The 25,840-nt window shown below is 30.1% G+C and overlaps 6 protein-coding genes across 9 annotated transcripts in view; 3 read left to right on the forward strand and 3 right to left on the reverse strand.

The window, feature by feature from the left end:
• Nucleotides 1-481: 481 nt before the first annotated feature.
• Nucleotides 482-6,629, reverse strand: LOC127072945 (hydroxylysine kinase). 2 transcript variants are annotated; one of them, XM_051013842.1, is made up of 2 exons: nucleotides 6,571-6,629; nucleotides 482-2,030 (listed from the first exon to the last, which is right to left on the reverse strand). In XM_051013842.1, exon 2 carries the CDS (start codon nucleotides 2,018-2,020, stop codon nucleotides 947-949), a length of 1,074 nt encoding a protein of 357 aa, XP_050869799.1. In that variant the 5' UTR covers nucleotides 2,021-2,030; nucleotides 6,571-6,629; the 3' UTR covers nucleotides 482-946. The 2 variants fall into 2 exon arrangements, with proteins under 2 accessions (XP_050869799.1, XP_050869798.1); XM_051013841.1 differs by lacking the exon at nucleotides 6,571-6,629 and adding an exon at nucleotides 2,683-3,138.
• LOC127072940 (phenylalanine--tRNA ligase beta subunit) lies at nucleotides 3,460-6,773 on the forward strand. Its single transcript, XM_051013830.1, has 12 exons — nucleotides 3,460-3,665; nucleotides 3,894-3,949; nucleotides 4,030-4,184; nucleotides 4,264-4,330; nucleotides 4,407-4,673; nucleotides 4,776-4,955; nucleotides 5,068-5,243; nucleotides 5,303-5,507; nucleotides 5,575-5,655; nucleotides 5,742-5,834; nucleotides 5,901-6,180; nucleotides 6,273-6,773. The coding sequence occupies exons 1-12, from the start codon at nucleotides 3,608-3,610 to the stop codon at nucleotides 6,422-6,424; spliced, it is 1,770 nt and encodes a 589-aa protein (XP_050869787.1). The 5' UTR covers nucleotides 3,460-3,607; the 3' UTR covers nucleotides 6,425-6,773.
• LOC127072931 (ras GTPase-activating-like protein IQGAP1) lies at nucleotides 6,595-15,089 on the forward strand. Of its 3 annotated transcripts, none has more exons than XM_051013809.1 (26): nucleotides 6,595-6,712; nucleotides 7,612-7,750; nucleotides 7,872-8,106; nucleotides 8,213-8,357; nucleotides 8,415-8,572; nucleotides 8,675-8,809; nucleotides 8,909-8,993; nucleotides 9,071-9,162; nucleotides 9,268-9,430; nucleotides 9,509-9,669; nucleotides 9,741-9,875; nucleotides 9,955-10,111; nucleotides 10,223-10,468; nucleotides 10,563-10,714; nucleotides 10,788-10,931; nucleotides 11,020-11,322; nucleotides 11,401-11,565; nucleotides 11,639-11,752; nucleotides 11,914-12,257; nucleotides 12,353-12,577; nucleotides 12,658-13,048; nucleotides 13,133-13,312; nucleotides 13,398-13,527; nucleotides 13,642-13,915; nucleotides 14,026-14,307; nucleotides 14,389-15,089. In XM_051013809.1, the coding sequence occupies exons 1-26, from the start codon at nucleotides 6,622-6,624 to the stop codon at nucleotides 14,744-14,746; spliced, it is 5,004 nt and encodes a 1,667-aa protein (XP_050869766.1). In that variant the 5' UTR covers nucleotides 6,595-6,621; the 3' UTR covers nucleotides 14,747-15,089. The 3 variants fall into 3 exon arrangements, with proteins under 3 accessions (XP_050869766.1, XP_050869768.1, XP_050869767.1); XM_051013810.1 differs by lacking the exon at nucleotides 6,595-6,712 and adding an exon at nucleotides 6,868-7,192; XM_051013811.1 differs by lacking the exons at nucleotides 14,026-14,307; nucleotides 14,389-15,089 and having other exon boundaries at nucleotides 13,398-13,538; nucleotides 13,642-13,881.
• Nucleotides 15,090-15,321: 232 nt separating this feature from the next.
• LOC127072951 (rRNA-processing protein UTP23 homolog) lies at nucleotides 15,322-16,919 on the forward strand. Its single transcript, XM_051013852.1, has 3 exons — nucleotides 15,322-15,843; nucleotides 15,971-16,203; nucleotides 16,270-16,919. Exons 1-3 carry the CDS (start codon nucleotides 15,724-15,726, stop codon nucleotides 16,694-16,696), a joined length of 780 nt encoding a protein of 259 aa, XP_050869809.1. The 5' UTR covers nucleotides 15,322-15,723; the 3' UTR covers nucleotides 16,697-16,919.
• Nucleotides 16,920-17,457: 538 nt separating this feature from the next.
• On the reverse strand, nucleotides 17,458-23,268 carry LOC127072934 (enhancer of mRNA-decapping protein 4). Its single transcript, XM_051013817.1, has 9 exons — nucleotides 22,815-23,268; nucleotides 22,607-22,682; nucleotides 22,141-22,346; nucleotides 21,666-22,045; nucleotides 21,318-21,586; nucleotides 19,587-21,241; nucleotides 19,216-19,423; nucleotides 18,799-19,095; nucleotides 17,458-18,696 (listed from the first exon to the last, which is right to left on the reverse strand). The coding sequence occupies exons 1-9, from the start codon at nucleotides 22,855-22,857 to the stop codon at nucleotides 18,507-18,509; spliced, it is 3,324 nt and encodes a 1,107-aa protein (XP_050869774.1). The 5' UTR covers nucleotides 22,858-23,268; the 3' UTR covers nucleotides 17,458-18,506.
• Nucleotides 23,269-23,410: 142 nt separating this feature from the next.
• Nucleotides 23,411-25,840, reverse strand: part of LOC127072937 (diacylglycerol kinase 1) — an 86,265-nt gene continuing 83,835 nt past the window's right edge. The window contains exon 18 of the mRNA XM_051013824.1: nucleotides 23,411-25,840. This exon is cut by the window's right edge and continues 3,035 nt beyond it. The gene's annotated coding sequence lies outside the window, so the exon portion shown is untranslated.

Consider the following 25,840-nt stretch of genomic DNA (forward strand, 5'->3'; position numbering starts at 1 on the left):
GAAAAGTTAATGCGCGGATAAAAGCATACGAGAAGCGCACCGCTTCGCCACATAGATACAACATACTACATCTACTACATATACATATATACATACACTTACTACATACACATACACGTACATACAACATACATACATATATACATCATACATAGATACATATAGACATACATACATACGTACATACGTATATACATATATACACCCAGCGACAAGAGCTCGAAAGGGACTACTGAGGCCTTTGCTCGGTGTACTACATATATGTATATTGTCGGTATATTTCCATAAACTATTTCATTGAAATTGAACCTCTCTTCTGGTAATGTCTCAACCTAGGTTTCTATCTAATGTATTCATCAATATTACATGAGGCATTTATTTCGATTCGTCTGTCTGTAAACTAGTGATAGAACAACAAAAACAACAATAACAACAATAAAATAAATTCATCGACGAATCATGGTTTTGTAAATATTGCGAAACAATTTATTGAAACATCTCTCCGTATATATTATTATCGTTATAATAATTATGAATTATTATTATTATTATCATTATTATCATTATTATTATTATTATTATTATTATTATTATTACTATTATAATTATTATTATTATTATTATTATTATTATTATTATTATTATTATTAGTACTGGTTGAGAAGAGCATTATTATTGTTCATTCTATCTATGTAAATATGTAATTGCCTAATGCGAATAAAACCAGAGGATATATCACTGCATAAATCATAACATTGTTCTTCCCAACAGTATACTATAATACTATAACATGTATAATATTGTTCCAACAATGACTATTATATAATTAATATTAATTTATTGCTCGTTCAATTGACACATCATTCGAAAATATGAAAAACGAACCGACTTAAGTGCAAAAGACAATATCACACGCGATCGATAAGAAAATAATTGTTTATATTTTTTAATTAGAAAGATCCCAAATCTTGAATATTTCATCGTCGCTGATTGGCCAAAGTTCTTGGAGCAATGACCAGCCATTTTTTTGCGTGGTAAGAATATATTTATTCTTGGGATCGTTTAAATGCGAATAGGCGCCCATCACCAAACTCTGACATATCCTAGCGCAAACACAGACCTTGAGAATTTTTTTTTCTAAATCCGTCAATTTTCTAACGCTTTGATATCCCTCGATAACGTGTTTACCTTCGGTTATATCTTTACGTTCGAGTAACATGTAACAAATAGCAATGGCCAGTTCAAATATCAGACAAGTTTTTTGTGAGTCACCAAAATCGATAATAGCTACGATATCGGTACCCTCCTTATTAACCAGAATATTTTGTTCGTTTAAATCGCCATGTATCATGCCCTGTTCGAGAATCGGTACGAACTTTAATACATTTCTTTCAAACGTATCGATCACATCGCTCGCCAATTGTCTTCGTTTCTCGTCTGGCACAGCAAATACAAATAAATGTAATTTCGGCATCGACATCAACATCCATATCGTTCTGTGATGCTCGAAAGCCGGATGATAAAATTTCGAAAGTTTCAAGTCGAGATCGGCCGCTAAATGGCCGACCTTGTAAAGTAATTCCTTATTCCAAGATGCATGTGTTAATAATTGACCAGGCTGATAAATGAAAAGTCTTATCGCGTGACTCTCCTCGGAATTATTTGTCTTCTCCAAGGTGTAATACGTACCGTTCAAATTTTTAACAGGAATTGGACAATTGAATTGACCGTTCAAAAATATCAACATTTCGGTCTGCGCATCTATGACATGAGTATTTCGAGAATCCAAGGAATTTATAATTTTTAAAACGTAGCCGTGTTCGCTTATCTCGGATATATAAGGATTCTCGTATAATTCCTTACAATGTACGTGATAATTTTTATCGTCGTAAGCATTGAGCTCTTTGATACTCGTAGCTGTTAGACCATAGATCTTGGATAGAAGATCGATTACAGTTTCTTCGTTCATATTTGGACGTATACGTTGACCAGGTGATAGCAGCATGTTACTTTTCTCCATTATTTTTATCCTGTTATCAATTCATATGATCAGTGATATTAAAATATCGATATATCAAACGATTGTGTATATATATATATATATATATATATATATATATATATCCATTGTATATATATTATCCATTCATATGTATATATATATATGTGTATATATATATATATATATATATATATATATATATATATATATATAACCATCCATATATATATATACCCATATACATTTATATATATATTTATATACATATACATATATATATCCATATACATTTATATATATATATATATACATATCCATATATATTTATATACATGAATTTATATATATATATATATCCACATAGACAATATGCATACATATACATACATATATGTGTGCTTATATATGTATATATGTATGCATTTTACGTAAGAAAGATCGAAGAAAACTCGCACAATTGTTAGTTTTATCGTCCCGTAAGTAAACATTGAAAGATAAAGGGTCAACGCTCTCTTTAGAAATATCAAATGCATATAAAGTATTTCTAACGTGAAAAATTATTCATAGTTGTGTATTAAAGAAATTATTTTATTTTCATTTTATTTTATTAAAAAAAAAAACTGAGAGTAACAAAAACAAAAAAAAGAAATTTCACTTTGAAATAATCGATTAGAACGCACCTCGTTGTTCGAAGATGACGATATTATTTAACGGCGATCAATCTTTCACAATGAAATCGGTAATTATTTTCGTGAAAACCATTTATATATGCATACGTTGTCGAACGATACAATCCGTACGATGTCTTCACTCGAAAGGGAAGAAGTCGTTTAAAAAGTTAAACGACACAATCGTCTCTGACGCGGATGTAATTCATACTGTAACATTGTGAGAGCCAACAAGAAGACGAGAGGGTACTACCATCATGTCGACGACTTTTAGTCACGTATCTCTTAATTGTACAACTTCGCTAAACTACATACTCGTTTCACTCATAAATTTACACAGAAATACGTCTACGTTCTATTATCTCTTTGCTGATCGAATTAAAGATAAGAATACCGAAAAAGTAAGAAAAGGAAAAAAAAATAAATAAATAAATAAAAAACAAAAAAAAAAGTAAAAAAAGAAAAGAAAAGAGAGAAAAGAAGAAAAGAAGAGTAAGAATTTCGAATCTTCGCTATGATCTCACGCTTAATCCTCAGACGTTCAATGTAAATTATTTTTATCGTCAAATCAAATATTGATACGATGTGTTAACTTAGATGATACGACATTCGTAAATCTTTTTTAAAAAAGACAAAAAAAAATTGTAGATTCGATGTTTTTTACGCGTGTTCGCCCGTGTAATGACTTTTTGCACGCTTCGATTTTAATCGCATCGCGCTATTGCGTATGCGCAATAAATTATATGTCAAGCTTAAAGCCACGAGCATTGAAATTTAAATTTGCCGCCCGAATCTTTGACTTCCGTTAGTTTCTAACCTATATCAATGCTTTCGTTGTCGTGCATTTAATATTATTATTTATTAGAAAAGGAAAATAAGAAAACGCAAATTATTGATAGGTTTCTTATTGTCTCTAAGATTTTGACGGGCTTTCAAAATGCCGACTATAGCTGTCAAACGAGATTTATTATTTAAAGCACTTGGGAAAACATATTGTAAGAAAATTACTATAAATTTATTTTTGTCTTATCGCTTGTTTATAATTTTTCTTTAATTAAATAGTAATTATACAAATCATTTGGCAGACATTTAAATTCTGTTTCGTGCAAGGATTTTTATTAAACAATTGTCCAAAATTTTGTGTCGTTCCATTCATTGTAAATTGCATAGGAGTTAAATAATTAATCTTTAATTTTAATAAAGCTATGACAATTTGATTGCAGCCGAAGAAGAATTTCAAAATTTATGCTTTGAATTTGGCTTGGAATTAGATGATGTGGTAAGGATCTTAACTAGTCGTTGATCTATATAACTTTTTAAACGAGTAATTGTATGTTCCGTTTATTGTATCTATTATAGACTACGGAAAAACAGATGATAGCAAAGGAACAAGGTTCCGAACAAAGTACTGGAGCATCGGAAGAAATTATTTATAAAATTGATATCCCAGCTAATAGATACGATCTACTATCTTTAGAAGGTCTCGTTACAGGATTACTAGTATTCTTAAATAAGTAAGTACAAATTTATAAAATTGTTTACTATTGATTTGAAATAAAATAAGAAGGAAGATTCATTTTATTCCTTACATAGGACTCGTGTACCATGCTATAATTCAATAAAACCAATGGTACCAGAAGAAATTGTAATGAAAAAAGAAGTGAGTATAAAAACTATTTAAAGTCAATAATAATTTATAGAATGAGAAATATTATAGTTGCTTTACAATGTTCTAGTGTTTAAAAGTCAGGGAACATATAGTTGCTGCTATATTACGTGATATTACTTTTACGCAAGATTCTTACAACAGTTTCATTGATCTTCAAGACAAATTACATCAAACTATAGGACGAAAACGAAGTATTGTATCAATTGGTACACATGATTTAGACACTATTAAAGGACCATTTGTATATGATGCAAAACCGCCAAGTGATATTCGTTTTAAACCTCTTAATCAAACAAAAGAATATACTGGGGAAGAAATAATGGAATTATATGCGGTAAATATCCTTTGTTAAAAATAATTATTTAAAAAATTATTTGAAGAAGGGAATGAAGAATTGTAATAAAAAATGTTAATACAAACATATCCTTTTAAATAGCATCATGCACAACTAAAACAGTATTTACCAATTATAAAAGATAGTCCTGTGTATCCTATAATATATGATAGTAATGGTATTGTTTTATCATTGCCACCGATAATTAATGGGAATCATACAAAAATCACTCTCAATACTAAAAATGTACTTATAGAATGTACTGCAACTGACCTTAATAAGGTATTTATGCACTCGATTATTACTCTTGTAAATAAGAAAGATCTTTTACCTGATATAATATTATATTATATGGAATTAATGTTTAGTTAATAAATTTTAATAAATATTTTAGGCAAAGATTACAGTAGATACTATAGTTTGTGCTTTCAGTGTATACTGTGCAAAAAGATATACAACAGAAACTGTAAAAGTAATATATCCAGATAATAAAATCTTTTATTATCCAGAATTGAACTATCGTACGGAAGAAATAAATAGTGACAATGCAATGAGTTATATTGGGATCAAGTAAGTTAGATTAAATTGTACAATTAATAATGATTTTATTATATAATTATATAATTTAGAAAAACTCCAGAAGAGATAGCAAAGCTACTATCAAAAATGTCGTTAGAAGCATCAGTAAAAGAAAAAGATAATATAATTGTTGAAATACCTCCAACGAGAAGCGACGTTTTACATCCGTGTGATATTTATGAAGACATAGCTATTGCTCATGGATATAATAACATAGATAAAATATTTCCAGAAATAAATACAATTGCCATTGAAGTAAGTACTACAGAGTATCTACTTGAGAGAAAATATTTCATATGCGATGATATATTTTAAATTTAAGCTTCCACTCAATAAATTATCTGATCAATTACGCGAAGAATTGGCACGTGCGAGTTTTACTGAAACATTGACATTTTCATTGGTAAGTTAAATGCAAAAAAAAAAAAAAAGAAAGATAAACTGTAAACATTAATAGAAAATCGTATTTAAAAATATTTAATGTTACAGTGTTCCAGAGATGATATTTCAGAAAAAATAGGTCATAAAATAGAGGATATACCAGCTGTTCATATATCCAATCCAAAAACCTTAGAGTTTCAGGTAATATACTTTTAGCTATGAGTATGAACAATAAATATATCTTGTTTTTATCACTCCTCATTATAGGTTGCACGTACGACTCTGTTACCAGGATTATTAAAAACAATAGCCGGAAATAAAAAGATGCCATTACCTCTGAAATTATTTGAGATTTCTGATATTGTCTTACTTGACCCTACAATGGATGTTGGTGCACGTAATAAAAGACATTTATGTGCTGTATATTATAATAAAACTGGAGGTTTTGAAATAATCCATGGTTTATTGGATAGAATTATGCAAGTACTTGAAGTACCATGGAGTACTGATAAAACAGACACTGGATATTATTTACGTGCAGCAGACGGTAAAATAATAACTTTTCTTTTTTCTTTTTTTTTTTATCTAATCAAAGTATTCCTATTTGAAAATATTTTCGTATAATATGACATCTTACAGATCCAACTTTCTTTCCAAAAAGATATGCAGAAGTAATATATAATAATAAAGTAATTGGCAAAATGGGAATTTTACATCCAGATGTACTTACAAAATTTGAATTAAATTTACCATGTTCTACATTGGAAATTGACATTGAACCATTTCTATGATGATGAGATATTAATAATGTACACAGATAGTACATAGCAGGAGAAAAAGAAAGAAAGAGAAAATATAAAAATGATAAAATCATTTGAATACTTAATAATTAATAAGAATGTTTTGTACTTTCACTGTGATCCACGATAACACTTACCATAAAAAATGTTTTTTCCAACACTTAAATAAAAACTAATGCGACTACTCCATGCAAAAAAAAAACATAACCTTTAACATACGTATGAAAGGAAATAACGTTACACAGTATTATTGTGTATTAAATATTTACTTTTTATATTGTAAGTAATTTCGTATATTAAATATTACCTCGTGAGAGTAATATAAATGAAAAAAAAATAATTTCTTTTTTGTTTACATTGTTTCTTGTTCAATATTCGATTTTGATAGGCTGAAAATTAACTAATCATTTGACATCTTTCATAAATATATTTTTTTCCTTGGGATATTATAAATAATTGAACTGATTGAATTTAATTAGTGAAAAATCCTTTGAACGCCACTTTAAAATATAAAATATTGTTTGTTAGCGTAAAAAATATTTCTGTGGACAAAGAGTATATATTTGGACATATTTATTTGCGAAAGTATTACAGTTGGCAAGACTACTTAGGTAGTACATCCGCTGATAATTTTGAATTTTGAGGAATGTAACGTATACTACAGAATAATTTGCGTGCTTTCATAGTTTTATGTATAGTTTTGATTTTAATTTAGCGACATGATTAATAGTGCTCATAATTCAGTTGATAATAAAAAGGGTAAGCTACTTGATAAAATATAAATATATAATCGTTAATATTTTACCTTTAATTAATACGTTTTATAACAACAGCATGCCATTGTGTATTTATTGACAAGTATAATGATATTTATAATAATCTTATTCGTAGTTTATCTGTGCAGAAATTTTAATATAACTTTCTTTTGTCCTATTGAAACATTTCTAATTATTGTAACGATTATTTATATCAAAAGGAAGATAAGTTAGATTATTATAACAAAAATAAATGATTCAGTTTGAAGGTGACAGTAGGTTGATAAGTGACAATAGTTGACTTTTTGACTTAATATAAATATATACATATATATATATATATATAAATGTATGTATGTATATATGTATATATACATATCATTATTTTATTGAGATAAATCATTAATATTTTATTACAAATAGATAAATGCATTGTTCCAAATACATCACTCAAGGAAATTATTGTGGGAAACGATGGACGTAAAACTGCTGAAGAGATGGATGAACAAAGACAGAAAACACTTGCTTATGAATATCTGTGTCATTTAGAAGAAGCAAAAAAGTAATATTTTATGATATTAATTTAAATGATAATATTATATATATATATATATATATATATGTATTATATATGTAGTAAAAGAAATGATAATATACGCTTACAATTACATTTATTTTTTTAGATGGATAGAAGCTTGCATAAGAGAAAAGTTACCTCCTACGACAGAATTAGAAGAAAATTTAAGAAATGGGGTTTATTTAGCAAAATTAGGTAATTTCATGGCACCAGAGATATTACCTTTACATAGAATTTATGATTTTGATCAGCGAAGATATGCGCTTGCTGGACTACAGTTTAGACATACAGATAATATTAATTATTTTTTACAATGTCTTCAAACCATGGAATTACCTTTTGTATGTATACACTTGTTAATACTTATATTTACAAATTAAAAATGTTTAATTTGAAGTGTAAAATTATTTACATTTTTTATATATATATATATATATCTCTCTGCAGACGTTCCAACCAGAAACAACAGACATATACGATAAAAAAAATATGCCACGAGTAATATATTGTATACATGCACTTAGTACACATTTGTTTAAGCTAGGCAAAGCACCAAAAATTCAAGACTTGTATGGAAAAATTAATTTTACAGGTAATGTACTTGCTACTTTCGAAAGTGGAATTGTTTTCATCAAACGTCAATTTACAGACGCAGAGATCGATGCTGTCAGTGAAGAATTACGTAAATACGGTATCCAAATGCCGTCGTTTCAAAAAATTGGTGGCTTATTAACTAACAGTATGGCCGTAGATATTGCAGCCCTTCATGCTGCGATAATTGCTATAAATCAAGCGATTAATAAAAACGTAAGATAAAAAATAATCATATATTTGTATTTGACTTAAGCAAATTGATTTTTATTTTAAATTAATTTTTACAATTAAGTTGTAAATGTAATATCATTCAAGGATCAAGTTATGATGTTAAACGTTTTACAAAATGAGGCAACACAATTAAATAACATTTGTATTGAACATATTCAAGATTATTGTGAAGCTTTATATAAGGCAAAAAGTAATAAAACACAAGCTGCACTTAACAGAGTAAGTTATGAAATGATTATGAAAAAATATATACGAGATAGAAATGAATTTAAGAATATTTAAATAACCATACAATTTGTATTATATTATATTTTATAGTCTTTGAATGACAGTTACGTATCTGATGCATATGATGAACTATTAACTCAGGCAGAAATACAGGGTCATATCAATCATGTGAATGGTATGTTTACAAAAATATTTTTTATAAATTAATATGTATATATATAACAATAATATACATTGAACTGTTAACAATAGCTCAGCATGCAGTGAAAGATATTATTCGATCAGTTCAATCTAATAGCAATGAACTAATTAAAGCCTTAGAAACACCTGCACTGCATTTACAGGCAAGTTTACATTTTACATATAGAACAAAAATTGATTATCATACGTTTATCCTAATCTTTAAGATATTCAATTATTTTGATAACACAAATTTTTTTACTTTCTAGAACGTCATGTCTAGTAACGTAGAAGTTTATAAGAAGCAATTAACCCAGCTAATAGGAAATTCTGAATGGAACAGCAATTATCCTGATATTAATCATCACTGGCAGTATTTAATTCAAAATGCTATTGACACAGGAAACGAACGAATACTCAAAATTCAAAAACGTTAGTAAATTTTTCATTGATATTTCTTTTGATTAATATAAGAAGAATATATACGTTATATCTGCCTTTAAACTCTAGGCAAGGAAGCTGTACAATTTGTAAATGAAACTTTACAGGCCGGTGGTTTAACTGAATTTTATAAAGCTTTAAAAAATCCATATCTTGAATTAAATAGCGTAGATAAATTTGCACTGCCATTATATTATGAAGAAATGAAAATCGATCGTACGGAATGTCAGGTAATGTAAAATTTATGTACTCAAAATTATCTATATAAAAATTGTAATAATTTGAATAATATTTTTAATAGAAAGATCTTACATACAATGATATAGTAGTTAGTATTCGAGTATTGTCATCGATAGCAGCGATTACTAAAGCAGTAGATATAGGAAATGATGATTTAGTTTATGAAGCTCTCAAGAATCCTGATGCACATGTTATGGTAAATATATCACTGTAATATTAATGAATAATAAGGATAGATGAAAAATAATAATATGTCTGTGTTTATAATTTTTTAGGAATTGAATGAAGAAAATAAAACGAAATATTTTAGTGCATTAGCAACAGCACGCTGGGAAAAACAATCACAATCTGTACCATGTCATATATTAACTTATATAGATATACGAGACTGCATTGAACTAGTAAATCAACAATATCAACAAGATAATGAACGTATGAAAAAAAATATATATATATATACAAAAGATTTAAAACAATGTAAATACATATATCGCAATTTGGATAAAACGAATCTAATGAATATTTTTTTTTATCGTATTACAGTGATACAAATGTTACATGAATTGAATTTGGCTATGGTTGAGGATAATCCATATACTGTAACTGAAGCTTTAACAAAATTACAATTGAAGTTGTACTGGTACATAACTCCTAAAGATCCTTTGTTTGTTTATAAATTATTGAAAAAATGTCTTTTGGAGAAACATTCTGATGGTTCTGAATTATGGTTGGACGACGTGGAAAATGTATTGTCGATTCTGTCTAAGGAAAGCGAAAAAGCTAAATTGAGTATGCGTATTAATCATTTCAAATTGCTAGTGCATTTAATTTACAAGAGAATTTAATGTATAAAAAATTATATGATATAATCACGTTATTACAGTGTGCGATTTCCTCGTGAAATTTAATAATAATCTGGATGAGAAAAATCTGGAATATTTTATAATTTTTTTCAACGATTCATTGAAGAAGCCAGTTACGGAGGAAATTAAGGAAAAAAAATTCCATATATTATATAATTTAAGAAAGCTAAAGGTTACACGTTCGTTTATAAATAAAAATAATACAAATAGACTTTCCAATTAGCTAACTATATTTTTTATTTTAGTGTGAAAAATATGATTACTCGACTGTTCGCTACATCACTCCTTTGGGCAACGAAGCATATTTAGATTTAAAGGAACAAACCGTTACATGGGATCCTCCTGAAGATTTATCAGAAACTCATTACCTCACCTATGATGATATCAATGTATAAATTTTTATTAATTTCTTGCAGTATATAATGAATAAATTTTATTATTATTTATTATTATTATTTATAAAAATAATTTTTGCAGTATATAATGAAAGATAATGTGAACGAAGATCCTCATGAATATTTGAAAATGAAAGGACTCATTGTTAGGCTACAAGCACGTATCCGAGGATATATACTACGTAAAAAGTATTCTTCTAAATTCATTTATTTTAATACCAATAAAATTGTCAAGATACAAGCTTGGTGGAGAGGTATATTGCAACGGAAGCGTTATATTGCATTACTTAACGATATGCGTGAAAAAGATTCTGGATTGTGTCAATCCAATTCTAAACGGATGCAAACCGAATACGTAGATGTGTTGGATCTGTATCGTGATTATGTAAGTTTGCTAAAAAAATATATATATATATATTTCCTCAAGAAGTATAAATTTTTATAACATATATATGTGCTTCAGGAATCACAAATTATAAAGATCCAAGCTCTTTGGCGTGGACGCGCAGCTAGAAGAGCTTTTGATTCATTATTGCATATGGAAAAGCCACCATTCCCTGTAGTCAGACACTTCTCTGCAATCCTAAATTTTAATGCCCAAGATTATGATAAAGATTTACAATTACAGGTATATTTTTTAATCATGTATATAACTTTGTTTTATTAATACGATCTTCTATATTAACGATCATTTACTTTAGCATTTGAAACACGAAGTCGTTCAAATTATAAGACACAATCAGAACTTGTCACAACAATTGGATAGCATGGATATCAAAATTGGTTTATTAATTCAAAATAGAATCACGTTGCAAGTAGGTATTAATGATTTTTATTTTTTTAATTAAATGTTTTATCTTCATTATTATTGATTATTTTAATTTTATTATTAGTTAATAAATTAAATTAATAATAATTTCAATTGATTATATTAATTTTAATATAATAATTATTAAATTATTTTTATCACATCAAGGATGTAGTTTCGCACGGCAAAAGTTTGGAAAATCTTGCGAAACAAAGGCATAACAACAAAGATAATAAAAATTCTTCTGGGATGTCGGATAGTTTGTCGATGCAAAAAGGATTGAAATCGTTGACTAAGGAAGGTCGTAAAAAACTTGAGGGTTATCAACATTTATTTTATGCATTACAAACTAATCCAGTATATTTATCGAAATTGTTATTTCTATTGCCACAAAGTAAAACAAATAAATTTTTACAAAATGTTATTTTAACATTATTCAACTTTGGATCAAATATAAGAGAAGAATATCTTTTATTGAAGCTCTTTGGCAGTGCATTGCAAGAAGAAATAAGGTAATATAAAGATAATACATAAAAATATTAATATTACCGAAAAGCTGTTACGTACATAGACACACACACATATATATGTATGTGTTTAAATATAGATGTAAATTTCAAAAACCATCCGAAGTTGTTACTGGAGATCCATTAGTATTAAAAATAGTAGTAAATTATGCTCGACAATTAAATGGTCAAAGAGCACTAAGGCAAATAGTTGGACCCATCATAGAAAAAATATTATCCGATAAGACTCTATCCATAGAAACAAATCCCGTAGATATTTACAAATGTTGGAGAAATCAATTGGAAATGGAAACTGGTGAAACGCAGTACGTATACGTATTAACAATTGTATTATAATAATGTGAAATATTTTTTATATTTATTCATAACTTTACCGTTCCATTAGAAATCTTCCATATACCGTCTCTCACCAAGAAGCTTTAACGTACGAACATGTACGTAAAAGATTAAACGATGGCGTACGTTTACTACAAAAAACTGTATTAGAATTTTTAACGAGAATAACCGAATCACGTGACTTAATACCTTATGGAATGTTATACGTAGCCAAAGTTTTAAACGATACACTGTCAGAAAAATTTCCAAATGCTCCGGAGAAGGACATTTTAAAAGTAGTTGGAAACTTAATTTATTATCAATTTATAAATGCTGCTATTGTGGCACCAGATGCTTTTGATATCGTTACTTTACCGGTTGATAGATCACTATTGAATGATCAAAGAAGAAATTTAGCTAGCATCGCAAAAATATTACAATTCGCTGCTTCCAAAAAAGGAGTAAATAATCTTTGTCAAATTTATATAATCTAATTTTCTTTTTTTGTTTTCCATATATAAATTAAATCATATTAAATATTCCAGTTCGGTGAAGAGGCCACGCATTTGGTTTGCTTGAATCAGTTTATCATTGACTGTCATGAAAAATTCAAAAAGTTTTTCCGATATTGTTGCCAAATAGAAGATCTTGAAGAACATTTTAGTATTCACGAATATACGGAAGCTACTCTCATACATAAACCTGAAATTTATATCTCTCTACAGGCAAGTAATATTGTTACTAATTGAATTATGATTAAATAAAATATTAAGATGCAATTAAAATAATTTTCCAATATATGCGTTATAGGAAATTTGTGATACACATTGTCTCATGTTAAAATATCAAGACCAAATAGCATCTGATCCATTAGATCCGCTTCACGATTTGTTAGACGATTTAGAATCTGCACCAACCGTATCATCGTTGTTAGGAATATGTAAGAATAATGTAATGAATGGAGAGAAGAAAAAAGGAAAAAAAAAAAACATAAATAATTGTTTATTTAATCAACTTAATATTTGGTTTCTTTTTTTTTTTTTTTGCAATATAGCTGATACAATGTGCGAAGGAAATTTGGCAAGACTTGGTAAAACGGAAGTGTGTTTGGTACTTACGAATAAATTTCAAGTCCCGGAAGATGAGGATACGAATTTAAGCAGACTATTTATTAAAACCAAAGAACTTTTGGTTTCTGTGCTTCAGTTTTTAAAAGGTCCTACATTGGCGGATGCTTTAACGATTACATCCTCTCCTATGGATAGAAAACCATTGAACAGTGCAAAGTGCAATTCCATGTCACCTGTATTGAACATCAATCACAAAAGGTGTGTATATATATATACAATTTTTTTTTTCCTTAATATCCAATCCGATTATGTCAAATAAAACATTTTTTTTCTTTTCTTTTTTTTTCTATAATTTTTTTTACGAATAGTTCATCCTTGAATGATTGTAAGTTTCAACTGTCCGTATATTTGAATAAATTACGACTCGGAGGATGGGTCAGTATGGAAGATGGTTATCAAAATATTATAACAGCAGTTGCGAAAGATCTTTGTAACAAGGGAAAATATAGAATTATAAGGAATAAAGAACTTCAAACTTTACATATGACGAAACAGAGATTGGAAGAGAAAACGAAATATTATCAAGAACAAGTGGAATATTATAATAAATATATACAACGATGTCTCGAAAATTTACATACCGGAAAAGGGTAAATATATGAGTATATTTTGTATTGTCGCAATATTAGGTAATATTTTTGCTGTTACTTGCAACATTATAATTGTTACAGATCCATTCGAGCATTACATACAGCGCGAAAAGATCATAGAAAATTGAAATCTAAAATTACGTTAAGGTATTCCGCTGCAAAGTTGCAAGAGAAAGGTGTACTCTTAGAAGTCGATGGACTTCCACATTCTCAATCTAAGAACGTTATTTTTGAGATAAGTCCTACCGAACATAATGGCCTTTTTACTGTACAGTGTAAATTTATGGGAGTAGAAATGGAAAAGGTAGAAATTGATATTCAAAAGTTACTTGAATTACAATTCGAAGGTTCACCGATAATGGATATGTTTGGAAAGGCCAAAATCAATGTAAATTTACTTTTGTATTTGTTGAATAAGAAATTTTATGGTAAAACCTAAATTAAAAAGTGAAGAAGAAGAAGAAGAAGAAGAAGAAGAAGAAGAAGAAGCGCTTTGATAATTGAGACATTGTTTTTAAAGAATTACGTGATAAAACGAATGACATTAATTTTATACGTATATCTTCCGGATTAATATTATTTTTCTTTTTAATATAACGAATGAAATAACTCATGTACATAATTAAGAGATTAAAATCTTTTTTTTATATCACGCTAACAATTTATATTTGACAATACGTAATTTATGGAAAAAGAAAAAAAAAAGAAGAAAAGAAAAGATGCGATAATGTAATAATTATATAAATAATATAAATGATAATTTTTTATAAATCATTGTAGATATACGTGTATTAAATTTTTTCCTAATCGATATGATTTCCTGTATACTTATGTCCTAGTATTTTATAATTCGTACGCGCGCGTTTTATTGGATACAAATTTTTTAATTGGTCCTTACAAACACTGTTTAAAAGAAAAAACGATTATTTCGATAGTTGACTGTTTTTCGTATTTCGATTAATCGATATGTCAGCTCTCTTTTTTTTCTTATATAAGTAAGCTTGAATAATTAATACTTTTCATTGATATATTTTTCAATGAAATTTTATTCACGTTATCGTTAATAGTCAATAGACGTAAACGATAATAAAAAAGAAACTGTTCTAATAACTTTTGAAAGGTTATTATCTAATCTAACATTGAATCTGAAGTAATAAACATTATAATAGATCTCTTATTTCAAATCAATTAAATAATATTCTATTTATTTAAATATTACAAAGTTCGAAACATGTATTATTCAAACAGAATAATATTGTAGGAACTTTCCCGCCTTTCAAATGTCACGTTAAACTCCATGTGTAACATAACCTCTAAAGTGGGATAAGTTGTAGATATCTTGTACAAAAGAGGATTAAATTATTAAACAATGAAGTTATGACAAGTTAAATTAATTTATTTGACAATTAAATAAAAATGAAAACATCGCGACATAAAAAAGCTAGAAAAACTTTAGCCTTTTATATAAATAATTTTAAGTTTAGACAACCTTATCAAATACTTATTGATGGTACATTTGCATTTGCTGCACTTGAGGTTGGTATATTGTTAAGAATAATTATCATATACATCTATTATTATATAGAAATATTAATAGATACACACACACGCACACACACATATATATATATATAATTAATAATTTTTTTTTTTATCGTTTTAGAACAAATTTAATATCCAAGAACAATTACCAAAATACTTTCAAGCAGAAACAAAGTTATTGACTACGCCATGCATTATTTTAGAAACAGAAAAATTAGGTACTTTTTCCAAAGCAGTTATAGGTGCTATGCAAATAATAAAACGATACGCAGTTCATCGATGTGGACACGAGAAGAAACCGATGGCTGGTTCCAAGTGTTTAAAGTCTATGATAGGAAAAAATAATTCTTCTAGGTAAATTTAAAATTTGTTGTTAATATAAGATATTCAAAATAAATAACATTTTAATACTCATTATAGATATATTATTGCAACGCAAGATCGTGAATTACAAGAGGAATTAAGAATAATTCCTGGCGTACCATTGATATATCTTCACGGTAAAGCACCTACTTTGGAGACACCTTCGGAAGTAAGTCAAAAATACGCTGAAAGCATTAGAAATGAATTGGGAATGAGTACATGGGAGAAAGAAAATATAAAGACGTTAAAGAAGGAGGCAGGCTTAATAAATGAAACAGAACCAAAACGAAAAAAGCATAAGAAAGGTGGTCCTAATCCTCTTAGTTGTTTAAAAAAGAAGAAGAAGAATGTACAAATGGCAACAGCAGCATCTAGCGAAAAAAAGAAATCCGGGAAAATTAGAAAAAGGAAAAAAATAAAAATAGCAGCTCATGTCAAAGAAGCACTAATTGCTGAACTTTCAAATAAAACACAAACGTCATAATAGTATCCATTTCACGTTAATAACAATAATGATTGATCAAACATATCTTCTTTTCTTTTTTCTTTTTTTTTTATTCATCATACAATATCTCGATTTATTTAATAAGAATAAAATATTTGTTTAACTTTGGCTGGTTCAAGCTGGAACACATCTATAGTTTTGCTGTCAATGACATAAAAAATGTACCTGTTAACAGTAATTTTAAAATACATTATACACACTATTTATAAATTGTTCATTTTATAGAAATACATCCAAATATAATGCATGAAGTATAATACCAAATATGGTAATATTCACGTTGTTCATTGGTTCTCTATTTAACATATATGATAAAAGCCCAAGATATTTAGCATGGAAGATTATTGCATAATATATAATGCCATGCATCCATGACACAATTGATGTAAAAAAATGATAAAAAATACATCATGATTTTCAACATTCCTTACAATATTTTTATGTAACTTGTTATATATATATATATATATATATATATATATATATATATATAAATTTATATATTTTTATATCTTTAATATTATGAAAATATTGAAGATTGCATTCTATAGTAAAAAAATCAGAAATGTTGAAATCTTCAATTTTTGAAATAAAATTATATAATACTCCCTATATATATATATATATAATATTAGAACTATTAATATCTAAACACACGTAAGGAATAATATCTGGAATTAGGAAATATTTGTATCATAGAAAGAATATATGTAAGTAAGATATAAACACAATCCTCAAAATGAATGTAAAATACGCTATATTATTTACATATGTCGTTGAAAGATACAAGAGAAACATTTTCAACATTATATGGAACACTGACATGCGTGTACATGCAAATGATACGCTGTATTATTTACTCCAAAACGTTATAAATTTAAAAAAACCATTAGAAAAAAGTTGTCTATTTATAAATGTAATGAATAATGTAAAAGTATGTTTTATATATAGATTATTTTTCGGTTTCATGAAGATTGCATTTTATGTACCTTTTTAGTGCTGTATTACCTTTTCTCTTATAATCTAGATAACGTGAAACATTTTGATTCACTAGATGAAATAAGAATATGAAATTTATGGTAATAATAATATGTACATAATAAAAAGAAAAGAGAAAGCTAAAGACGAATCGCGATGCAAAGTACACGTGTATCCTGCAAAGATGAGAACAAAAAATGCCAATTAGTAATAAGAATTTCTAGAATTGCCTCAAATTTATAAGTATATCCAAAATACATTATAGATCATGTCATGAATCGTGTGCATCGAAATGCACTGTCTATATAATTAGCAATAAAAAAGTTTTCTGAACATTATTATAAGTAACAAATGTAAAATAGGTTATTTTTTTTTTTTTACAGTTTCTGTTGACATTGAAATCTCCTTTTTGTATAAAATTCACATGAAAGTAAAAGAAACGAAATTAAATAGCGAACAGAGATGTTTAAATTTTTCGATAATAAAAATGTCGATGGAACAAAATATTTCAAGAACATGAAATATATAAAAATCTTAAGAAGCTTTGATGTGACAATACTAATATGAAAATATTTTGATTGATATTTTACAAAGTGGAATACTTTGCAGACAATAGAAAACAGTATTTCAGTAAATTAATACAATTACAACGTATATATTCGTACAATATTTCTTTCACATTTCATGTGAACTACTGTCAGTCTTAAACTCGCTTTAGCGATATTGCTTGTAGACTAACACGTCTCCGTTTTAACAGAAAATAAGAACCTTATATTATACACGAATGTACTTATTGAAGACAAACTGCTGGTCAAGGATGTTGACTTAATAAAGCACGTGCTGCCATGGCTAACATTTTCATTCGTCGAGATGATCGGTGATTTGGATTTGCTGTTACAAAAGTAGCTAATTGACTTTGCAAAGTCATTAATACAGTACCCATGTGCTCTCGAGTTACTGGATCACTTGGATCTAAATTCAATATAGCTTCTTCTAGCCACCTATATTTAAAGAATTATTTCAGAGAATTTTACAGAGTTCACAGAGATATTAACTCAATTGTTAATCGTGATGAAAGAACGAAAGCGTATTAATTCAATTACCTGTGTTTAAGTTCCGTACGATGTCCTAGATCGGCAGAAAGTTGTTGCACCAAAGACAATAGTACTGGTTGTTGTAAAATACATCTTGTACCTTGGCCTTGCGGCCCTACAGGAGAAGAAAATACTCTTGACGGTTCTGTCCTTTCGCAGGCCAAAACAACTAGTCCCAAATCACTGGCACTTAAAGCTTGTTGAAAAGCGGCATTTAATTGACCTCTTTGCAATAGAGACACAACTCGAGCTTGCGCATCAGCAACGACAGGTACGGATATAGTGGCAGGAGTTGTGGCACGTGAACTGTGATTGTAAATAAACAAGGATATATACATATACATGCATACATATATATATATACACACGTCTATCGTATACGTTGAAGAAAATATCGATAAATACTAATGATATGATTGAGCGTACCGTGCGCCAGATATTTCATTGAGTTGTTGATTTAGATTGTCCCTGATTGATTCTCGAACAATACGTACAGTATCCTCTTGTAGAGTAGATAGTCCTCTAGAAAATTCATTTCGTAATTCTTCGCGTACTAACGTTGATAATGCTTCACTTTGTTGTTCGTTTCGTTGTTGATATTGCTTATCGACGATAATATCGACGTTCTGAAGGTCTGCAAGAAAAATATATAAGCACCTATACACACACACACACACATATAGATATGCATACATGTAATAATACATATCACACACAATACAATATTGACGTCGACGTATAAATATAAACACAAATACAAGTTTCTTGATAAATAATTAAGAATTGTAATAGCTTACATTCGCGTGTACCTCTGACGAATGCATCTTGTACTTGTCTGAACATATTTTGGCAAGCTTTTTCCATACCAGGTAAAAGTATATTTGTGAAAGTGTCTTTGAAAGCTACATCGAGAGCAGGTTTAGCGGCGTTCGCCGCAGCTAATGCCAATGTTTCTTTTATATGTGTACCGTTGATTAATTTAGTCAAATTATCTTTCAAGAGATCGTCCATACGCGTTACGTCCAAATGTAGCTGACGTTTCAATGGTTCGACCGTTTCCTCTACTATACGTGGCAAAATACTCTCTATTTTATCTTTGATCGTCGTCTCGAGTGTATTTAAGAATTCACGCTGACGAGTCATTTGTCCATACAATTGTTCTAACGTTGCCGTTTGTTGCTGCGACGCTCTTGCCAAAACCGATTCAACGCGCGTCAATATCGGCGTCTCTTGTCGTAATCTCGTAACCTCCGCTTTTAACTCTCTAATTTCTTGATACTGTTCTTGGATAGTTTCTAAAATAGATTCCATTTTATTGGTTACATCGGTAATATTAATATTATTCGCATTTTGCCATTTGGCCTCCTGTTCGCAAGAAATGTGACTGGCAGACTTCGTCTCTTCCTTAGTTTTGTTCCTTTGTACAGAATTATCTTCTTCGTTGGTATATTCCTCGGAGTCCGGTTTCATGGCGTGTACATTGACGTCTTTCAACAATACCATTGGGATATTAGGCCAATCTTCTCCGGTATTCGGTGCAGCTTCCTTCTTATTATTTTCAGAATCGGCTTCCTCGTCTTGTTTACTCAACGACAGAATCTCTCTGACCTCTCTGGAAGGACTACTACCACCACTAGCCGGAGCATGTTCCTCGAGTTCGCTCGTTGCGAGCGGTGGATCCGATGCATTTAACGCTTGCACCGCCTGTGCCAATGATGGACTAGAAGACAACACGTTCCCAAGTTCAGGACTTGCAGGACTTGATTCTAATTCATTGTTCTCTTTCTTCGCAGGCGAACTAAACGCGTCCGGTGTCATTAAGTTTAAGCCGGCGTTATGATTACTCGTCGGCTCGATCGTAGCCGACAACATACGATCTTCTTCGCTATTTTCTCCTGAAATTCCATTGTGATTAACAGTCCCTATGTCAGGCAAATCTTCGGAATAATCCAAGGAATCATGGGTCAGCATATCCATGAGGCAGTTGCCACTCACTTGTGAGGCAGGCTTAAATGCTATATGACACTCTTGGAGTGATTTTGGCTGAACCAGGTACATTCTGATGACAAGCTGTTCCTCGGATTCTTCCTCGCACTGGGAAAGATCCTCCAAGGATTCTCCCGTTGGACGTATTTTTCTTTGCCCGGCATCAACAATTCCAAAACTCAAGATCGGATATGGCAGAAGGAATTCTGATATTGTACTTACACACGCTAATGCTTCTCCACTGACTTTCGAAATACTCAATATGTACAGAACTTTGTTATATATGTCGGATAACAAGAGATAACCAGCGCTAAGGTCTAAGCCTGCTTTCAGTACAGGAACTTTTCCGGTGGAAGGAGTCGGCGCGAATTTAATCGTTTGCAAGCAAGTCCATAATTCGCACGACCACACTTTCAATTCTGAGTTATTGTCACAGCCAGTAATTGCGAATCTCCAGAATTGTACGCTACGTAAAAGTCGATGCGTTAATTGTACGTTGCTCAAAGAATAGTTACGATCGAGAGTTACGTTAAATCACTTACTCGGGTTGACAAGTTTGATGATCGTCGAGGAAAAATAGACAAGAAATGGGACGTCCACCGTGGGGTTGCCATTGATGTAAACAGTGTGGTTGCGTTTGCGTACCATGAGAATTACCGTGCATATATACCTGGAAGAACTTGACTTCTCCATCAAGACTGGCTGTAGCTAAGGCCGTACCATCGGGGCTAAACGTTGCCTCAACGATCATTCCTGAGTGTTGATTAATTTCTATCATGCCGCCACTTTCTTTTGCAGCTGGATCAGTTGCCTATTATTCATTTAAGAGTTCGATTTTCTGTGTAAGGTACATTTAGACGGCATAATATACAGATGAAGTACACAGTCACCTCTATAGATCTAAATCTAGCTGCGACAGTGGCAACCGACCACAGTTCTGCCTTCGAACCCCTCGTCAGAACCAAAAGTTTCGACACTTCGTCTCCGTCCGATGGATCGTCTTCAGGAATATAAGGGCACCAAATAACACGATGACTAGTCGGAGAAGATTCTTCTGCATCTACTTGTAATACTAAACTACATAATAGTTCGGATGGCGTAGATTCGATAGTATGTATAAAGAGGTTTCCTGAGTAGTCTACGCAAGCTAAAATTGCATTTGACACGTGAGCGAATGCTAGATCTTGTATCGCTCCGTGCATGCCTCTGAGTAATGCTCTTTGTTCTAATTCTTTATAAACAACCCGTACTACTCCGCCGCCGGTTCCAACTGAAAGAGATTACAATGCGAAGAAAGTTTCAACGTTTCTAGTTAAGAAAAATCCAAGAGTTAAGAAAAATTAATAACCGACTTAAAATGATTACCTTTGATACCGTAAGCTAGATACTTTCCCGACATATGAACAGCCAATAATTGACCGGTATAAAAGTTATGTTCCCAAGTAAAGTCGACGATATTCTTTAATTTTACTTTGGAACTTCCATGATCGTGACCTCCGGAGGATGGTATTATTGTAACATTTTGGCTATACAATTCCACTGAATGTTGATCCTCCTGTCCGTTGAATTCTCTGGATAAAGAATAAAGAATGACAAAAAAAAAAGAGTAGATATTGCTCTGAAGCATCAATCTCTGTGTTTATTATTTTGTCCTTGGCAATATACGATGAAAGAAAATATTAGAGAAAGATTAATGGCCAAGGATCTAAAACAAATTTCGTGGAAAATTCGGATCGGATTTCGGAAATTGTCGGAACGACGATTACGAGAATTTGGAAAAAAGGAGCAAAACGTTCAAAGATAATATATCGCATGTATAAGATCAACTCACACTGTCTGAGGATATTGCAGGTGTCGTAGATTTTCTTCTCCCGTTTTGATCATTTTGTCGTAGTCCTTTCTGCTCTCTGAAAATCACCGATTCAAGAGAAACAAGATATTAACAGTTTATATGTATATCCGGGAATCATACGATTCTAACCCCAGCCGGTGGCACGCCTGACGGCATTATCGCCGTCGGTACGCGCGGACTTTCTCACCTTTCGGGCAGAAATGAGATTCGCAGGTGTGACAGTTTGACATCGAATGGCCTATATTATTCGATCGACCTATAATCTGCGCATTATCGTCCTTTCAATGTCGTCGACGAGACCACATATCACAAAAACGTACGAGATTTGGGATTATTAAATGAAAATGAAATGTCAGACGGCAAATAGTATATAACCGCTGTGCTTGTCAAAAGACAAAACCGGAAGTTCATCGGACGAAGTGTCCTTTCGTATATTACCACGGGATGGCGCTCCGTTCGAGCAATCGAGATATCGAGAAGTAGATCGAATGACAGAGAGGTATTCTTTCGTTAATCGACGAACCAATAGGATTATTGGAATTTTTAATTTATTCGATTATTAATCGGACTGGTCGATTTCATTTCGATTAACTTTTTTTTTATATCAATTAAATATCGTATCATCGATGTCGTTTAATGGATTATATATAATCCCTTTATTCGAGACTTTTTCGATGTAAATAAACGATTAAGAATTAACCCTCTCTCTCCCTCTCTCTCTCTCTCTCTCTCTGCATATTATTATTCTCTCGAGGATAATAAAATATTTCTCATATCGATCGATATTGCGCGATAAATTTACACAGTTTATTTTCTTGACTTTATATTACACTATAGACAGGCTTGTAAGTTTCTTTTTTCTGTTTTAAATTATGTTTCTTTTCTTTTTTTTTCTTTTTTCGTGTACGTGTCCTCTAACCCTCTTTGGAAAATGGCAGTAGTGCTCAAACGTACATACGTAGACCCAAAATTGGTGGCAGTTTAAATTCAGCTAATGTCGGATACTTTGTGTAAATAGCACTTAACATCTACGTATAATGCATACACATCCCGTTTGCCAAATAGTATTTATTATACAGATTGCGCGTACCCATTTAAAGCGAGAGGTGAAAGGTGAATCGAAAGATACGATCTGATACGAAATTTTTAACTATTTACGAATTTACATTTCGATTCACGTTTCTCGCACAGTGCACAGAGTTTTTGCCTACGGTAAAACGACATCGATCTTCGCGAAGCCATTTATCGGATAGGATTAATCTCGTGTAGTCGTCTCTCTTTTTGTATCTTTTTTTTTGTTTGTTTGTTTTTTTTTTTATTCTTTTCTATTTCTTTTTCTTTTTTTTTGTCTCTTCTCTTTCCTCCCCTTTCCTTTTTTTTTTTTTTTTTTACAATCGAGTACCGAACGCGTCGTAAAACAAAACTGACGTCGAGAACATTAGTTTCTTCACGTTTTTACGCCACAAACGAACGACTCGAAATTTTGAGCTTCACCCTTCGAAATTCACCCTTCGAAAATTTCATTACATTTTTCTCTTTCTTTCTTTCTTCCACTTTTCCTTCTCGTTTATTTCGCAACTCATCCCTCCACCCCCCACTCTTTGTTTTTCTTTGTATTTACCTCGAAAACATTTCTTTTTAAATTTTATTTTTTTTTTTTCGTTTTCGCTCTTTTTTTTTCACGCTCGTCCCCTTTTGACGTTTCCTTTCTCGTACTGCCGCCGGTAAAGTCGGAGATAGATAAAATGTTTTTTTTTTTTCGTATTTTTCTTTTTTTGATTTTTTTTTTTTGGGTCTCCCGATATATCGTAATGTTCTACATAATGATAAGCACACTGAGACACTGCGCCAATCCAATTGAAAAATGATATTAATTTCTTTATTTATTTGCTTCGCCCATTTTTCATGGTTCTCTCTCTCTCTCTCTCTCTCTCTCTCTCTCTCTCTCTCTGTTATTTTCTTTTTCCCTTTTTGGAAATAACATTTCATAGGGGTTTTCAAAAATCACGCGGTGTTTTTTTTTTCTTCTTCCTTTCAACGCGACTTAAAGATTTAAGACCTTATCGGATAATTTCAATTTTTTCTCTTTCCACTTTGGTTTCTCTTATTTGTTTCGTTTTTAATCAATTAATCGATGAATGAACGAACGAACGAATGAATGAATGAATTAATTAACTAACTAACTAACTAACTAACTAACTAACTAACTAATTATTCGGATCGTATGATATCGTTTTGTGTATGTGTTGTGTGTACGCTTGCGTGTTTCTTTTTTATTTTTCTTGTGTTTTTTATTATTACTATTATTATTATATTATTATTAATATTAATATTACTACTACTACTACTATTATTATTATTATTATAATTATAATAATAATTATTATTTTTATTATTATTTAAGCGTAATAGCTCGATTCAGCTAGGAGCGACTAGTCGATCGCCTAAGGAAGAATTACAGTACAATCGTCGTGTAAGAAAGAAAGATGAACGATATATATACATATATATATATATGTATGTACGTATGTATATGTATATATACATATATATCGGGTGACTTCGCGTACGGAAAGAATTTTTTTTTTTCTTTTCTCTCTCTCTCTCTCTCTCTCCCTTTCTTATTTCTGAACGAATTCTCATGTTTTACATTCTTCTCTCGATTTCGATCAAATTCTTTCCGTGGGATCTCGAAGAAGATTCGAAAGTGGATTTACAAGCGTGAAAAATTTTCGCTAAAAATTACAATTTTGTAAGTATTACAAAAGTCTAAGAAAAAATGTCTCTGATACGATCGTTCGCCATTCGCATGCATGTCGACGATGAAAATGGTCCCTGTGGGATTTCAATTGAAGTAATATAGTTTTCTTTGGATAATATTTTATAATATTTTATAATATATAATATGTGTATATATATATATATATATATATATATATATATATATATATATATATAAGCGCTTTCTCTCTCTCTCTCTCTCTCTCACTTTTTCTTTGTCTTTCATTTTCTCTCTCTCTCTTTCCTTCTTTATTTTTCTATTTCTTTCTCTTTCTCTTACTCTCTCACTCTCCTTTGATTTTATTAAAAAAAAAAAAAAATTAAATCATATTAAATATCTAAATTAATATTGAAATATATAGTTTAACGATGCACGAAGAAAGTTGATAAAGTTATTATGCTTGTTGACCCAGTATGTGATCCAATTTTCTA

Source organism: Vespula vulgaris, chromosome 2 (genome assembly GCF_905475345.1).
Source record: "Vespula vulgaris chromosome 2, iyVesVulg1.1, whole genome shotgun sequence".
NCBI classification, from domain to species: domain Eukaryota; kingdom Metazoa; phylum Arthropoda; class Insecta; order Hymenoptera; family Vespidae; genus Vespula; species Vespula vulgaris.

Bases quoted from the DNA above. Each gene is read 5' to 3' on its own strand.
- LOC127072951 (XM_051013852.1), top strand. From the start codon at position 15,724: ATGAAAACATCGCGACATAAAAAAGCTAGAAAAACTTTAGCCTTTTAT. The intron at 15,844-15,970 runs GTTGGTATATTG...TTATCGTTTTAG, and splicing joins TTGCATTTGCTGCACTTGAG to AACAAATTTAATATCCAAGA. The intron at 16,204-16,269 runs GTAAATTTAAAA...TACTCATTATAG, and splicing joins GGAAAAAATAATTCTTCTAG to ATATATTATTGCAACGCAAG.
- LOC127072945 (XM_051013842.1), bottom strand. From the start codon at position 2,020: ATGGAGAAAAGTAACATGCTGCTATCACCTGGTCAACGTATACGTCCA.
- LOC127072934 (XM_051013817.1), bottom strand. From the start codon at position 22,857: ATGTCAAACTGTCACACCTGCGAATCTCATTTCTGCCCGAAAG. The intron at 22,683-22,814 runs GTGAGAAAGTCC...GGTGATTTTCAG, and splicing joins ATCTCATTTCTGCCCGAAAG to AGAGCAGAAAGGACTACGAC. The intron at 21,242-21,317 runs GTAAGTGATTTA...ACTTTTACGTAG, and splicing joins CATCAAACTTGTCAACCCGA to CGTACAATTCTGGAGATTCG.
- LOC127072940 (XM_051013830.1), top strand. From the start codon at position 3,608: ATGCCGACTATAGCTGTCAAACGAGATTTATTATTTAAAGCACTTGGG. The intron at 4,674-4,775 runs GTAAATATCCTT...CCTTTTAAATAG, and splicing joins AAATAATGGAATTATATGCG to CATCATGCACAACTAAAACA. The intron at 5,656-5,741 runs GTAAGTTAAATG...TTAATGTTACAG, and splicing joins AAACATTGACATTTTCATTG to TGTTCCAGAGATGATATTTC.
- LOC127072931 (XM_051013809.1), top strand. From the start codon at position 6,622: ATGCAAAAAAAAAACATAACCTTTAACATACGTATGAAAGGAAATAAC. The intron at 9,431-9,508 runs GTTAGTAAATTT...TTTAAACTCTAG, and splicing joins AATACTCAAAATTCAAAAAC to GCAAGGAAGCTGTACAATTT. The intron at 10,469-10,562 runs GTATGCGTATTA...ACGTTATTACAG, and splicing joins AAGCGAAAAAGCTAAATTGA to TGTGCGATTTCCTCGTGAAA.